The sequence below is a fragment of the Conger conger genome, chromosome 4, assembly GCF_963514075.1.
Source record: "Conger conger chromosome 4, fConCon1.1, whole genome shotgun sequence".
Taxonomy (NCBI): Eukaryota; Metazoa; Chordata; class Actinopteri; order Anguilliformes; family Congridae; genus Conger; species Conger conger.
In genome coordinates, this window is record NC_083763.1 from 29,242,255 (window position 1) to 29,259,446 (window position 17,192).

The 17,192-nt window shown below is 39.7% G+C and overlaps 1 protein-coding gene across 2 annotated transcripts; it reads left to right on the top strand.

Moving 5' to 3' along the window:
- The first annotated feature begins 29 nt into the window (after window positions 1-29).
- On the top strand, window positions 30-14,706 carry LOC133127301 (coiled-coil domain-containing protein 106-like). 2 transcript variants are annotated; one of them, XM_061240079.1, is made up of 5 exons: window positions 30-133; window positions 1,125-1,358; window positions 6,394-6,600; window positions 7,349-7,558; window positions 9,793-14,706. In XM_061240079.1, the coding sequence occupies exons 2-5, from the start codon at window positions 1,148-1,150 to the stop codon at window positions 10,173-10,175; spliced, it is 1,011 nt and encodes a 336-aa protein (XP_061096063.1). In that variant the 5' UTR covers window positions 30-133; window positions 1,125-1,147; the 3' UTR covers window positions 10,176-14,706. The 2 variants fall into 2 exon arrangements, with proteins under 2 accessions (XP_061096063.1, XP_061096061.1); XM_061240077.1 differs by having other exon boundaries at window positions 57-274.
- The last annotated feature ends 2,486 nt before the right edge of the window (window positions 14,707-17,192 follow it).

The window sequence follows — 17,192 nt, forward strand, 5'->3', positions numbered from 1 at the left end:
CCGACGCTGAGCAGAAGGCTGTAGCGTGAAGAGGACTCGGCGCATCCCCTTTCCTGACTGGTTGGTGGTACTGCCAACGTCGCCTATCACCTCCCCAGCCCCGGCCCCGATCACAAAGACGGCTGCTTTGGAGGTATGCAGTTTCTCAAAATAGGGGCGAGATGAAAAATAAAACCGTTTTACTATTGTCTATGTAAAAAAATAACCCTTTTCCCTGGACAATACTTAATTTGCTTGTAGGCTAATTATCTGGATAGTCGGGAGAACTGCAGAGGTATGTATTTCGAATGCTACATTTGTGTTTTACTGATCAGCGGATTAGATTGCTATCATTTAAAACCGTATTTGAAAAAAAAAAAAAGATCAGTGAAGCTTATGTTGCGCATTCTCCACAATGCGTCAACTCGGCTAAAAATAGAAATGTAGAGATGCTGGCGTTCAAAATGTCTGAACTTGAAGTAGCTACAGTACATGTAGTAGGCGATCAATATGTGAAGAGGTAGAAATTAAAATGCGATCAAAAAATACATTAATATCTGCAGTGCACACATTACGTACAAAATAAAATCTTAGCTGTTCAACGCGTACGTTTGACAGGCATATTGCTGCCAAATGACTTATCATTGGTTTCATCATCTCCATGGAGACCGGAGAGGGTGATGGGCGCAAGTGCTTGGAGTGTGCCATCAAAACATTTGGGGCATGCAGGGTGCAACGCGTGTGCAGCACGTCAACAGAATGTAATATCAAGCAGCTTTTATGTTGTTTCACAATTAGCATTGTGATGTTTGCACCCAATTGAAAATAAAACAGGAAGTTCTTTAATTTTTTTGTCAAACTTTTTGGGTATTAATCACTTGCATTTGTAGTATTCAGTATTGTATTCATGGCTTCTGACATTTTGATACTATTTCCCACTTCCCTACAGTTTTCAATCAATTAAGTTATGGAAATTTGCAATCACTGAAATCACAGTTCTTAAAAAAACACATTTTTCCATGATACATCTTAAGATATTAATTAGAAATATTCCATTCAGCAGAGCTGACCAGTGGCCATGCATCAGCATTCCACGTTCTACAGTCAGACTGAAAGAAGCCTCTCTCTCTCTCCTTGTTTTGCAGGTGCACAAAGGCCCCGGGAAGAGATGTCATCATCTCTCTGGTTGGAGGAGCCGGCACGATTTTGCCCCAGCGTTGAGATTGACTCCAGCTCTTGCATGAGGAAGAAGGCAAGAGTGAGTTCACGGGGCTGGATGAAGCAGGAGAATGACCAGGAAGCGGTTCAGTGGGAAACCATGACCTCTGGGACAACCAGCGATGTGGAGCAGGACAACACACTGAGCAGCGCAGTGTCCAGTAAGCCCCTAACATCCTGGGAAACTGTTAAAGGGATGAAGGGGGATACATTCTTCTTCCTCATAAGATCTCAAAATTTCACTTGAAAATTTTACTGTCACTGTTTGAACAGGAGGTCAAGTCACCTGGTATCCAAGGTGTACTTACAGTACTGGGCCCACTGGGCAGCATTTCTTTGTTCACACCACACTCTCAGAAATAAAGTGACAGTGGAGGTACAAATTGTTTCTTCAAGGATCAAATTTCCAAACTGTATCCTGAAAGTACAGTAATGTTCTTTACTGTAGGCTAGGGGTAGGCAATTTTAAGTAGGGTGAATTCAGGTAATTTGGGACACTTTTTGTAAATTCACTTTCTGAGTCTGCCCTCGCCACCAGCTTTAATACATACCCATAACACTGCACGTTTTTACAATCATCATGTTCTGAACCATTCATATGTACACTCACCAAGCACTTTATTCTGAAAATTTTCACTTTATTACACCTACTTATTCATGCGATTATCTTATGAGCCAATTGTATGGCAGCAATGCAGTGCATACAATCATGTAGATACGGGTCAGAAGCTTCAGTTAATGTTCACATCAACCATCAGAATGGGGGAAAAAAATTATCTGAGTGACTTTGACCATGGAATGATTGTTGGTGGCAGACAGGGTGGTTTGAGTATCTCAGAAACTGCTGATCTCCTGGGATTTTCAGGCATACTCTGTCTCTAGAGTTTGCAAATAATGGTGCAAAAAAAATAAAATCCAGTGAGCAGCAGTTCTGCAGACAGAAATGCCTTCTTAATGAGAGACAATTTACCATTTCATATGGAATATTATAGTGGTATAGGTATTGCGAGCAGGCAGTAGATGACATTAAATACACTGACAGTAAGCTAGTCGCAGTCTGACGGACTGTCTAAAGTGGAAAGCAAGCACTGAATTTATAAAAATGGAGTACAGTAAATAATCGGATACAGTAAAGCGAGGGCAGCCAAAAAGAGACCAGCTCGGTTGTCAGACATAAACTGAAAATTTACAGCACTCCGGGATGGAGTTTTCTGAGCAGCACTCCATCATCAGGGGCATCTACCTTAGCTAATGTAGCTAGTTATGTTAGTTAGCTACCATTAGTAAAGGTAAAGTATGGGGTGGCTGTTTTCCCAACCTGCACTGTATGAACTTATACACAAACTAATTAAACATCCCACTCATTTTGCTAGCCAACTCAGTGAGATAAGAGTGCGACATTAGCTAACTAGCTAGTCAGCTAATAACATATTTGTCTGTGGAATAACACATGCATGTTTTATAGTGAGCAAGGTTAAATCATGCATTTGCTATCATTGAGTGACTGTGAATGCACAGTAGATAGCCATGACTTTGTTTAATTGGTCAATTACTTTTGGACAAATATTAATAATTATGTATTGGCCCATATACATACATACTGTAGGCTATGCATCTGCTTCTACACTTTTATCTAGAATAAAATACTGTAGGCATATATGAATGAGATCATATCAATATACACTCTATGCTCATTGTATTGAAATTGGATGCTACATACCAACACAGTTTATGGTCAAGCTATATTGAAAGAGACAATACATGTTGGAAATAAAGCATGCTTTAGAAAAGTGGAAAATAAGTATATTGCCTCTCACTTTAATATGCAAAATTGCCAATACATTTTGTAGTGCACAATTTTAATATTATGAGTTCTTCAAGAGGTTTGAATCGTAAACAATCTGCCCAGTGGTGAGCACATGTTGTTAGATGTACTGTAGACATTATACATGGCTGTAACAGTTGTCAGAGATCTATGCAGATATCTTGATGGAGAGCAGGCTGATGTCAGCATTGGGGCTGATCAATTTAATTTCCTGTCTTTTGAGGCTTTCAGCAAATGCAGCCCTTTCACTTAAAACATAGTTTTTTATGATTCACTTTACGTGATATGGCCTCAGAGAGCCACCAGTCCCATAGCAAATCAGATTAAAAAGGCAAATCATTCCTTGCAACGGGCTAATTGTATTAGGAAATAACATACACTCGCACATACACATGCACACATAACAAAAAATGATTAATCCATTCACTTAAAACTGTAGTTAAAAATAATAACGTCTCTCCCCATCTTTCTGCCTCTTATCCATCCTTCCAAAAAACATGAATTTATAATGTTAAAATGTAAAAACAACATTTTAGAGTGAGTTGGAATCTTAGGTTGCGAGTGTAAAACTCCTTAAGTTTCACCACTGCCATTGCTCCAGCTCTGGTAGAAAGCATATTGCTTACAAGATTAGAATTACATTTATTTACAAGCACTCATATTTCATATTATATTCGTTTTTGAATGTCTCAAATTACCTGACACCATGTTATGATACGATACAAATTACGATACACGCGAAACTCTTAAAATTATAAAACTGTAAGTGAAACATATTAAAAACTTTCTTTTGTTGCATTATTACATCATACTTTGATATAAATCATAATAAAACTTGCTGTATCATGCATGACATTTTTATGATCTTGACAAATAATAGGTCCAAATGCAATGCCCCTGTACTTATTGTACCCTGTCTCCTGCCTACTTCCTGGGTGACTGTCGCCACACCCACTTCAGTGAGGTTCACTTAAGAATGTTATGTGATCATGATCACTTGGTTTATATGCAAGATCTTTGAGGTGAAAATGCTGAATGACAATTATTAGTTAAGGAGAAAAACCCAAAATACTTAAAGGCACAATAGGTCATTTCATTCTTCTAATGGTCAAGAGAGGAATTGCAGCAACAAACAAGCTCGAACCACAACACTGTTTATCCTACCCCCTTCTCAGTAAACACGCTCATGTTGAAACGCCATTGCCTGTGGCAGTTAGAACCAATTTTCAACCAACAAACTTGAGTTATTGTACAGCTATACGATGTTTTGGTACAGAGTGCCGGCCCGTCAACTGCATATTTTGATACAAATTTAAGGACTATAAACACAGGCAGAGGGTGATAATCTAGGTTATTGATGTCTGTTAGGACTCTGATGTGAGTCAATAAGGATGCAGGTTAAAATGGATACAATTTATTTAACAATGTGCAATGCATAAATAGAATGACAATGTGGAAAGATGTATTTGAATAGCTATATGCGAATGGCGTGGAGGAGGTCGTATTAGCGAGTCTCCCCAAATCATTCCATGTTTCCCTCTATATAACCAGGGTTTACAGGAAAACTATAAATAAATCAAATAAAGAGTCACAAGATGGCGGTGACAACAATGGTCCTGCCGATGTTATCTCTGTATGTCTAACAAACCTGGTTAACCTTTGTAGCACAGTTCGATGCTGACTCACAGGTTGCTTGCATTACCTGTGGTTTATTACTGAATGGTTTTTCAAGATCTTTATTCAGCAACCATTGTACTACACGACCAATGACACCAAATTATTTCTGACAAGCTTAGCTCTCTGAAGACACCAAACACTGGATGTGGAAACCCCCCAATTCGACTTCAACTTAAAACGGTTCTGGGAGCATTCCACTGAGGTGGCAGAATTGCGCAGAGGCAGCTCAATGATGGGAGCAATAGTCCTGTATTGACGAGCACTGTCTTTTCATCACACCTTGCTGACCCTGTGTCAACATGGTAAACACAGACTGTATCCTTTTGGGGGTCTGCAGAGAGGCACACTTAAGTAAAATGCCCTACACTACCACCTACTATGGGTTTGGCTTTCTGAGAAATAAATGTAATGCTATATGATTTTTATATGTGACAATATGGAGTTTAAACAAAGCACCGAAGGTGTCGTTATTCTGTATATCATAGATGCTTTATACTTTGACTAAAATGTATTCGTTTTTTGCCCTACCCAGTACGGAACAAAAATCGAAAGCTCCAAAATTATATGAAAAGCTCAAAAGCACAAAAACTATGAACTGTGGACTTTTAATATTATAAATATTTGAAAGTCATAAGAAAGCACATGGGGTCTAAGGTCTTGGGTTTACTGCTTTATGACTGTCAAACTGTCCTCCTTCTGTTTAAGCTGTACAGTACCCAGACTCGGCTGTACCTCAGTGCGGCCGCGGTTTCTGTCACGTTCACTTGTGTCTGCCATTACATTACATTACAATACATTACATTAATGGCATTTGGCAGATGCTCTTATCCAGAGCGACATACAGTTGATTAGACTAAGCAGGAGACAATCCTCCCCTGGAGCAATGCAGGGTTAAGGGCCTTGCTCAAGGGCCCAACGGCTGTGCAGATCTTACTGTGGCCACGGGGATCGAACCACTGACCTTGCAGGTCCCAGTCATTTACCTTAACCACTATGCTACGGGCCACCCTGCCCCCACCTGCGTCACAGACCAGGCTGTCATCAGCCTCACATACTGTCCAATGACATACCTAATATGGCCAATTGGGGTCCAACTGAAAGGAGGCTTGTAAATTGTTACGAAATACTGGCCTTTGAACGGTATTTGAACTCTCACTCCCCCATAAATAAATTACTCTCCAAACAAAGGCCTTTGTGTTTTGTTCTAATGTTCTATTGTGCGATAAAAGGCAATAATATAACAAACACTCGATTGATTGATGACCTGTCCAGGGTGTACTGTCTCTCGCTCAATGCATAACCCCCCCACCAATAGGCTTGGGGAGGCTAAGTGTACCATAATTTAGAATTAATTTAAATCGGCTTTTTGGTCTGGTGATTTTTGGCCTTTTGGGTTCGGCGACAACACTTTTAGTCAACAAGTGCAAGCACAACGGGAGCCTTCCCCAACTCACCCTCAGCCTAAGTCCCCGCAAGGAAGGAAGCTGTCCTACAGAACAATAGCACGTCAGATCTAAGGTCAAATGCTAATTCATTTCAGATGTCTACGTAAAGTGCTGTGTTGTGATTTCAGTTTTAGATTTAGCACGTATTGAAAGAACATCCGTGGGCTTGAAAAGCGTGCTGTTTTGTCACAACACAGGCCGCTCATTGGGCGGCCTGGTGGAATGTGCTGGAACATGTTGTCCCTCCAGCGCTGTCCCCGGCTGAAGGGCTGCCCCCCAGCGTGATGCTGACCATCACCAAGCTGCAGTGCCTGCTGGAGAGCAAGCAGGAGCGCATCAGCTTCCTGGAGCGGCAGGTGGAGGACCTGCAGCAGGACCGCAAGTTCCTGCGCTCCCAGATCGAAAACCTCACCAGCGTCCGCTCACCGGCCGGTGCCACTGCCTCCACCGCTGAAGGTCTGATGCCAGCCCTCCCTCACACAAGCACTTTCCCAACACATTCTCTGGTTCTGTACACGGGTGAGGTTTTCCACACAGTTTTACAGTTAGTAACTGTAGAATTTAGAGAAATTATGGCAATGTCAGGCTATCCGCCTGGACATGAATGAAGATTTTTATGTAAAGATTTCATCATATGTTTTCAAGAAACTAACTATGCACAAGTGTTCCAGCCATGCAAAGTGATTCAAAGTGCATTCACTGTTGATTCAGTGTAGGGATTCAGGCTTCCCTCAGTGTTGATTCAGTGTTGGGATTCAGGCTTCCCTCAGTGTTGATTCAGTGTTGGGATTCAGGCTTCCCTCAGTGTTGATTCAGTGTGGGGATTCAGGCTTCCTTCAATGTTGATTCAGTGTGGGGATTCAGACTTCCCTCAGTGTTGATTCAGTGTGGGGATTCAGACTTCCCTCAGTGTTGATTCAGTGTGGGGATTCAGACTTCCCTCAGTGTTGATTCAGTGTGGGGATTCAGGCTTCCCTCAGTGTTGATTCAGTGTGGGGATTCAGACTTCCATCTGTGTTGATTCAGTGTGGGGATTCAGGCTTCCCTCAGTGTTGATTCAGTGTGGGGATTCAGGCTTCCCTCAATGTTGATTCAGTGTGGGGATTCAGGCTTCCCTCAATGTTGATTCAGTGTGGGGATTCAGACTTCCCTCAGTGTTGATTCAGTGTGGGATTCAGGCTTCCCTCACTGCTATCATGTGCAGATTCGAAACAAGGGAAGCTGCTGTATTCCGACCCCAAGCCCAGAAAGAGGTCAAGGGTGGAGTTGTCCTGTTCCTCCTTCAGCAGCGAGAGCGGCTCGGAGCAGTCCGCCTGCACGCTGACCTCAGGGACCTCCAGCGACATGAAGCGAAAGAGACATCACAGGGAAAGGAGGAGAGGGAAGAAAGGAAAAGACTACAGCCGGAAGAGAGGTGTGTCAGTTCATGAATATGAAATATAAGTGAAGTTTTTAAGGCGCTTTCTCACATAATAGTCATATTGCTTTGTCAAAACTAGTGTCGTATTGATACACTGTTATCCAAAGCAGATGCATTGCCATCAGATGCAGATATGAGCGGAGAAGGCTGTATTTGATGCTATGATATTATGTTGTTTACAGTCTAACATATGAACAGATGAGAAATGTATTTGGGTTGTGCTGCGCTATGTCTTACTGATGAAAGCTAATATCATACGATTGATCTAAAATAGGCTGTTCAAACTACACAAATGAAAATTAGTCAGACATATTTGGTCTTGATTTGGCTCCATAATTTTAGATTTGGAACCAAACAATTGATATATAACTAAAGTGCATATTCTCAGCTTTTATTTAATTATTATTTTTATACACTTCGGTTTCACCCACATAAACAACACCCCCATTTCAGGCCACCATAATGTTTAAGATAAGTAGTGTGCAAAGATTTGGGTGTCCCTGGTTAAAAAGCCTTTTACAATTAATATGAACAGAACTAAACCTGACCACTACATGGTACAATGTTAAATATGACACATTTCTTCATATTTTAAAGCAAAGTTTGGGAACCTTGAGAGTTAGTAACTAGTAACTTTGTATGTATGCTTTGGATCATTGTCTTGCTGGAATACCAAACTTCTCTTCAACTTCAATGTCTGGACTGACCTTTGAACATAATCATCTAGTATTTCTTGGTTCTTCTGAGCATTTCTCACCAGGTCTCGGGCTATTCTATTTGAAATGTTTCATGGTCTTCCAGACCTTGCCTTGACGTCAACTGTTCAATTTATCTTCCATTTTCTAATAATGTTTCTGACAGTGCAAATAAGTAGTTGAGAGAAACATTGAGAGTTTTTGTAGCCTTTTCCTTCTTGGTGGAAATTAACCATCTTCATTCTGAAATCCTTGTTTAGAGGAACCCATTCTTGTTATCACCAGACAGAACAGCCACTGCAGTTGGATACTTTAGAAGGCATGGCGTTACTTCAGAATAAAAAGTTCAGTCCTGGAACTTTACTCACCTGATTAATAGAAGCCCTAACGAGTAAATCACTTGGGTCTGGATCTCATCTTTTTAAAAAGTAACAACCAAAAAAGGAATAATCGAAAAAGGGTTCCTAAACTTTTGCACAGGGCCCTTTTCCCTTTTAACTCTCTTGTTTCCTTTATAAACAGTAAAAAATTCAAATAAAAAGCAATCTTGATTTGCACAAATTCTCATGTTTAACATTTCGAGTTCAGGTTTGCTTTTGATCACATACAGATTCATTATAACAGACATTTAAACCAGCGGTGCCAAACCTTTTGTATAACAGCAAATGAAAGTCAGGTTTAGTATTTTGTTGCATATCCTTTGCATACAATGACTGCTTGAAGTCTGTGACCCACAGATATGACCAGGTCCTGAACTTTTCTGGTGGTGTTCTACCAGGCCTGTACTGCAGCACTGTACTTGAACAACACCCTTTAGCTTTGATATAATCACCAGGTACCATGGTCTGTCATGAGGTACTGCTTAATAATATACAGGCGGCAGCACTTCCTGATTATCAGCCACTTGATTAGCAGCACCTGTTTCTAATAATTTGCTTGATTGATATGGAAGTTATGAGGTTGCACTTACTTTTTCACACATGGAATGCATACACTGCAATATCCTGTGAGTCACACAAGGTTAGATTCCACAGTTAGGATTTGGTGAGGAATAGATAGGGTTACTTATATTGGTACCACTTTACCTCACTTGAACCCCTTGCCATAAGGTTGACATAACACTGTCATATACATGACATGACAGCTGTCACAAGATGGCATAATAGATGATGTCAGGTTATGTCAAATGACATAAAACTGTCATATTTGTATAAGTACATTATATCTCTTTCATAACATTTACTGATACAATTGTGACAGTTTTATATAATTTGAAATTAACTGACAACATCTGTTTTGTGATCTTGTGACAGTTTGCTTATGACACTGTAACGTCAGCCTTAAGGCGAGGCATTCAAGTAAAGTTTTACAGCTATGTCATAATATGTAAAACCATAGAAATGAAATAGAAAATTTCAAGTGTACTTTCATTTTCACATTACTGTACATACACAGGTACATACACACAAGCACATAGACAGTGTTTGTATACTGTATCTAGGCCCCTCCTCATACTGCCATTCTGTCCTCCAGCCACCGGGGTGCAGTACGTCATCCACCGCTACAAACAGGTACTCTCCGCTTTCAACAAGAAGAAGAGCATGAGCGGGGCCTTCCGACACTACGGCATCGATCGGAACACCATCGCCAACACAGCCCCCATTGCCGAGCTCTACCTGGCTGCCAAGGACAACCTTCACCTGGTGGGACTGTTCCACCCCCGCGAGGAGACGTTAGTCAAGTACGCGCAGAAGTGCGCCTTTCTCATCGAGAGCGACGAGGGCCTGTCCAGGAAGATTGAGCAGATGAAGGCCACTGGGGAGCTCCTGCCAATAACGGCCAAGAAGTCAAAAAACCACTCCCTTCTCAGTGGCCTGCAGGGCGACTCCTGTGGCATTATGGATAACGTAGGGTGACAAAACCTCACGTCATATTCCTGATTTTCTTGTGATGGCTCTGGAGGTTTTTTCCTTATTCTAGCTGAGAGCGTTCAGCTGCGTATATGTACCAGACCTGGGTCACATACCTAATTGTTTTGGATTCAAATACTTTTCTGCACTTGATTGGCCTTGCCTGGTGCAACCAAGAGGACCAGAAAGCGGTGGTGTACCATTTTTGAGAGTATTTCATAGGTTCTACACACCAGAAAAGTGCAGAAAACTCTTTGTATCCAAAACAATTATGTATTTGACCCAGGTCTGATATGTACAGACACAAATCTATGTATACACACTGTGAACTTCAAATGTAGCCTTCCCCCTTTATCCACCATCATAATTAAAATGACTCAACAGAAGGCAAGTTTACCACCAGCAGTATTGTTGCACAATTTTGCCTCTTTTGAAAGTAATAATCAGGTATTTTCACTGCCCAATCTACTGCAATCAATATGTTGCGGGTCTTCCGTTGTCTTTAACTGTTAGCCTGATCTGATCTGCTGATATTGTGTGAGATTCAGGCATCTCTCATTTTCATTCTACTTCCTGCCATAGGTTCTTCAGCACATTTGTGTGATTCAAGCTCTTCAGCTTTGAACAGAAATATTCAGGATGAAGTCTATACAGAGCAACATAGTGACCATTCCCCTATCCCAGCAGAGATAGCCCCTGATGAAATTGTAGTGGATGTTTTTGATTAGGATGTTTTTGGATAACTTGTTTTTCACAAAACAAAGAACACTACTAAGCAAGGTGAACAAGGTCTATAGCTGAACTTCTCTTGACATCCACAAAGTGTTTTAGGTATTTTTTTAGTTAATTGCAAGTTGCAAGAATAAACATCACATATATTTTTCTCCTTTTTATTATTTTTCAAATATATATTCTGTCGTGAATTGGCATCACCAAACCTTTACTTTTCACAAATTTTCCAAATATATGATTCTTCAGTAAAAAGGCAGTTTTTGTAGCATGGAATAAAGTTGGTCCTTGATGCATTTGGAGGTCATAGTGTGTATGAGTATGAATGTATATATTAGGCATGTGCTTTTGGCTCAGATTTTCTGGTCAGTCAGTGGGGCCAATTCTTATTTGTTGACTGTCAAAACATAACATGATTATTAAGCTTGGGCCACACGCCAAGTCAATTAATGGTGTTTGAATAAGATAGCTGCATCAAAGCGGACATTTGAACTTGTGTATCAATCTAATGTAGACTAATGGGCAGTTAGCTGAACTGTATCTTATAAAACATTAAAAAATAACCATGCATTGCGTTAAAACATAAATTTAATTCTTTATTGATACAAAATGATTGGGTGTATTTAAACAATTTACAACTCTGAAAGATGACACCAGACTGCTTCTTAGCCTATAGCCATGCTCACACAGAGCTGAGTCAGAGGAAAACATTTCTTGCGGAGCTTTGGCAAGCAGTCCCCCGGCTTTCAGTGCAGTTTGCTGGAACTGTGGAGGGGCATGTTGAGTTTCTGCTTTTGGCAGTGCCACCATTGTTGAGATCATTGTTCATTTCTTGTGGGTGCTTATTTTTGATGTAATTGAGAATAACTCTACAATGCAGATATGGTAGCTCTACTGTACATATCAAAATGTCCTTTACACTAAGGATACATGGTAATATCGGAGTTGTATCAGTATCAGCCGATAAAGCCATCAAACTAACATACTGGTATCGTCCCAATGTTAAGATTTTGGTTGATATGATGACATGACATACATGCACCTTTTAATACACTGCTCATAGTGTATCTCATGCTCAAATAGTTGCCTAGTCATAGTCATCTGAATCTGAATTCAATTTATAATTTTTTACCAGCCAAACACATCAGAGAAGCTATACAGACATTGTAGCTCTCTAGACGCATACTCTGCTTAAGCAGAAAGAAGTTTATTTATTTCCTTCATAAGTTGATGTTGTGCCCATCTACTACTCCCATGAATGTGCAAAATTGGTTGCAGTTCACATTTGTGCTGTAAGATGAATCAGGTCAGCATATTTCAAACTTGGTGTTTCCATAATTTAATCTTGTTCGTCTTCTACTTTTTTGCAAAACATGCAAATTACACTTCTTTTTTACTCTTTTTTACTCTTTTGAGTTGACTAATATGTGCACTGCATCACCACTTCAGTCTTTGTCACATGGAATTCTTAAAGTCAGATTACTGTCATTTTATATTTCACTATTTTTTCTTGTAATATTATTCCAGATGACACTGAGTTCTTGAACTTAAAAAAATTATAAGAATTTTTGTAGACCTGTATGAAAGCTGTGAAAAACTGATTCATTTTATTTTTTGGGGGGGTTGCAGACAGGTCCTTAAAGCATTTTCTTGTGAAAAAGACGGTTGATCTGATTTAGAACTTGGCTGCGGGTAGTAAAAAAGAAAATAATTATAAAAAAGTGTCACCACAATACTGTTATTCACAAGTAAAACAAGATTCGGGAGTAAAATGTAAAATGTTGCAATAATGGTTTGTCCTGGGGTAGAACCATTTTTATCAGTCATACAATAAGGGTCATTTACATGCACTTTCCCTTTGGACTCAGGTGTACAGCAATTAATGCAGGTGGGAAAGTCCCTATTCCTAGTTTGTGGCTCTGTGTTGCTGAGTTGACACACACCAATCTCAATGGAAATTTTCAGCATTGTTCATTATGCATGGACACATTACTGCATAGGGCATTATGTTACAATTCAGTAATAAAAACATATCCGAAAACAACTTCGTTGCCGTGGAATATCCACTAGAGGGTGCTGCATTCATAATATGTGAATCTTGTTCACATTTTTAGAAAAACAAATGTGGGCTTTTTATTTTTGTATTTACAAAATGGTGGACAATTTTGGGATTTCTAGATACTGAGCTGCCATGATATTTTTTAGGTTACGTCTTTTAAATACACGTGTGTAATGTGTCAGTGTCATTGAGTTTTGAATGTAGAATAGGTTTAACATCAGCTTAGAAGAGATATATATGTGCTTTGTTTTGTGGTTACTGTAGGTATGTATCTGCCTGTGTGGATATTAATGAACTTGTTTGTATTTAACTGCTTTATTTTGCAGCTTGTCAGAGGAAAGATAACTGTAAAGGCATACATTTTGTAAGTTAAATTCTAGTTTATTTTTTAAATCGTGTTACATTTTTGGGTATATTTATTTCAAATGATCTGCAAGTTGGACAGTATACACTCACTGAGCACTTTATTAGGGACACCTAATATTATTAGGTACACCTACTTATTCATGCTATTATCTAATCAGACAATCGTATGGCAGCAGAGCAATGCATACAATCATGTAGATACGGGTCAGGAGCTTCAGTTAATGTTCACATCAACCAGAATGGGGAACAAATGTGATCCAAGTGACTCAGACCATGGATTGTTGGTGCCAGACAGGGTGGTTTGAGTATCTCAGAAACTGCCGATCTCCTGGGATTCTCACGCACAACAATCTCTAGAGTTTCCATAGACAGGTGCGTAAAACCAATAACATCCAGTGAGCAGCAGTTGTGGGAAGGAACACCTTGTTAATGAAAGAGGTCAGAGGAGAATGCCCAGACTGGTCAAAGGTGACAGGAAGGTGACAGTAACACAAATAACCACACATTATAACAGTGTTATTCAAAAGAGTACCTCTGAACACACAACGTGTCAAACCTCTTCAGTGGATAGGCTACAGGAGCAGAAGACTTAATAAGTCTAAAAAATAAGTCTAATAAATACCTAATAAAGTTCTCACTGAGTGTAGTATTTGAAAATGTGATAACTGACAACTTTATATCTTGCTTCCATGTAAATATTTTTCATTCAATCAATGGATTGTTAAGTATGATGTACTGTAGTATATTTGTCTAGAGGATTAGTGTGATTTTCATGGACTCCGGTGCCAGTAATATACTGCTGTCTGTATATGTACTACCAATCAGATTGCCTTTTACAGCAGAAGGGACTGTTTTTTTCTAGCAAACCTATGATTTCCCTGTTTAGAATTTTAACACACTACTACTAATTGACTTTGCCTAATACTGTTAGTATTAGTATCAATAATAACGTGCATGAAAGTTTTTATTTGGATCTCCTTTTTTTAACATTAAACACATATTTGAATTATGAGTGGCTAATAAAACCCTCAGCAACTTTGTTTTCAAATTCTAAATGGGAAATTAAAACTTTACCTCATTAGGTACTGGTGGCACTGTTCTCGTGAGATTTGTTGCAATATTGAATTTAAATGTTGTAAATCCCTGTAGAGTATATGGGTTCTTTCTTACATTTGTTGTAGGCTATTTGAGGAAATAATGAATTTGTCTGATGGTGGATGTCTTTTGACTGCGGTGTTAAATGTTTTAGAACTGGAAATGATGTTTCTGCTTCATGTATACTTAATTTGCTCTCTACAAAAACTTTTGAAATCTAAACCAATTCCGTATTTTATGTTTTCCTTTTTGTGTGTTTCAAATAAATGGACTTACAAATGGTGATAATTTGTGGAAATATTCCTATTTTATCAAGTCGTATTTTCATTATACTTAATGGAAACAGTTATGTAGACAGTAAAGCACAATAATTATTTATATATTTACTATTGTAAGCACAATCATATATGTGCATATACAATATATTTCATGTGTGTGTGTGTGCAGTAAATGCAGTCATTTATATTTTCATGTTTTTATACGATGTGCTGATATAAAACTCTGTTTTGGAAAGGTATCTCACCCACAAAAAGACAGGCCGGCAATCCTGTCATGGCTCAAAAGTACTTTTGGGTTTTGATATGATTGGTGAGTTTGGCCGGGCATTAATCAAGGGAATAGCTTCTCTGTTGTTTGCCACTGCTCATTTCAGGAGATTTAAGTTTTCAAGTTAATCTTTCCTTAAAGAAGGATAGACGTCTCCGCAGCTCTGCATAAAGATGAACATGGGTACAAATCCACAGAGTGCCAGCTAAACTACATTACACAAATATAAATAAGCCACAGGACATCAAGATAAAGTTAGGTGGCTGTCTGGAAATCTATGATAGCCTTTGGAAGTAATCTATTGCCAAAACATTCTTTAATGCTTAATAATAATAGTTTCTTGCATTTATTTTGCACTTTGCTCATCTTCAAAGCACTTTATGGTGATTAGGGGGAACCTTGCCTCAACCACCACCAATGCGTAGCACCCACCTGGGTGATTCCACAGCAGCCATTTTGTGCCAGAACGCTCACCACACATCAGCTGAGGTGGAGTGGGAGAGAGCAATTATTCAGCCAATTAAATAAGGAATGATTAGGTGGCAGTTTGAGAAGGCCAGGTATGGAATTTCGCCAAGGCACCGGGGAACCGCCCTACCCTTGCGATGAGTGTCATGGGATCTTTAATGACCACAGTGAGTCAGGACCTCGGTTTAACATCGCATCTGAAAGACGTCCCTAACAATGGTTCCTCTTGCCAGATAGTGTTTTGAAACAGTAGTGCATTGGATGGAGTCTGACTGAATGAGCTGATCCATCCATCCAGGTGCCAAAAGCCTGCTGAGGGTCAGTTATGGAGGGATCAATGTTCTCTCATCTGAAAACAATGGTTCAGATATCCTGCCGGGAGTGTTCAAGTGAGAGATCTCCAGGGTAATTTACAGTAGATCAGAAAAGACACACAGGAGCTTTGAACAGGGAGGCAAAGTCACATCAAAGCACCTTGAGTGGTAACATTCCCCCTCCATGTTCCCTCAAAAGTTTATTTTTTTTATTTTTTACCGAGGTGAAATACTGCACATTTTTTAAAACTGCCTTTCTCTGACCCTGAGCAGTATTAGCAGTGTTCCATAGAAGGCTGGAATGAGTGTGTGTTATTGTATGCGCCCGTTATACCTGTGGATCAAGTGCATTGCAAAAAAATTAAAATAAGTCAGTCTTATATAATAATAAGTATCTTACTCTTATTTTTAGATTTTAAAATCGTATTTCTATTATGTTTTTGCTAAATGAGACAAAAAAACTACCAATGAGATGAGAAGGTTTGACTCATTTCACGATTTGCCAATGGGGTGAGAAAATTTCACTTTTCAAGCAAACAGGATAATATTTTCTACTTGAGAGAGAGTACAAAAGATATTTAGTCTTATTACAAGACTAAAAACGCTTGTTAAAACAGCCATTTTTTGCAGTGTGAAGACCAGTGTTTCTATGCCCATTGGCCTAGCCTGCTGTTTCGTGCCACTGTGTTCATAATAGTGACACACTATAGCGCGGGTCGTGGAATAGCTGCAGTGTAGATTTTTGTGCCTGTCTCTCCCCCTCCCCCCTTGCCCTCAGGTCTGTGTTAGATGTGATGGCTGGTGATGCACCCGGAGGAGGGTGAGGTGCCGGAGTTAGGGAAATGTCACGATTCTGCCAGGTTGAGTGAGCGCGAGGACCCAGAAAGAGCCCTTTGGGGACAGGTGCATGCTGGGAGATGGGGGCGGAGACGGGGGTGGGTCTTCTGGGTACTATGGACTATGTCCCTCACATCCTCAGGGAGGAGGAGAAAAATAAATAAATACATAAATAAATAAATAAATAATCAAAACTCACAAATAGTTTTCCCATATTTAGACAAGTTTGTGATGTGATATTGCTAATTGATTGTTAACCAAAATTTCACTGCTGTGGCCTCAGCCATTCAGAAACTATTGAATGATAGCACATATCAACATTTCATAAGTGCTTCTTTTTCATTTTACCCTCTTCCAGAAATCTAAATATATTGCTAGTATATTATAACCCAGCCTCCAAAAAAAATAAAAAATAAAAAATAAAGAAAAGCTTTCCCTGCTGGACCTCTTTTCAAACACAGCTGTGTCATTGGTGATAATGACCATGGACAGAGGGAGAAGTGGATAGGGACAGGGGAGGGTGCAGGGTGGGGGTGGGAGTGCGCCTGAAGCACTTCCCCCCTCCTTCAACTCTGACTCACTGCAGGCCAACTGCAGCTGGGCCATGTT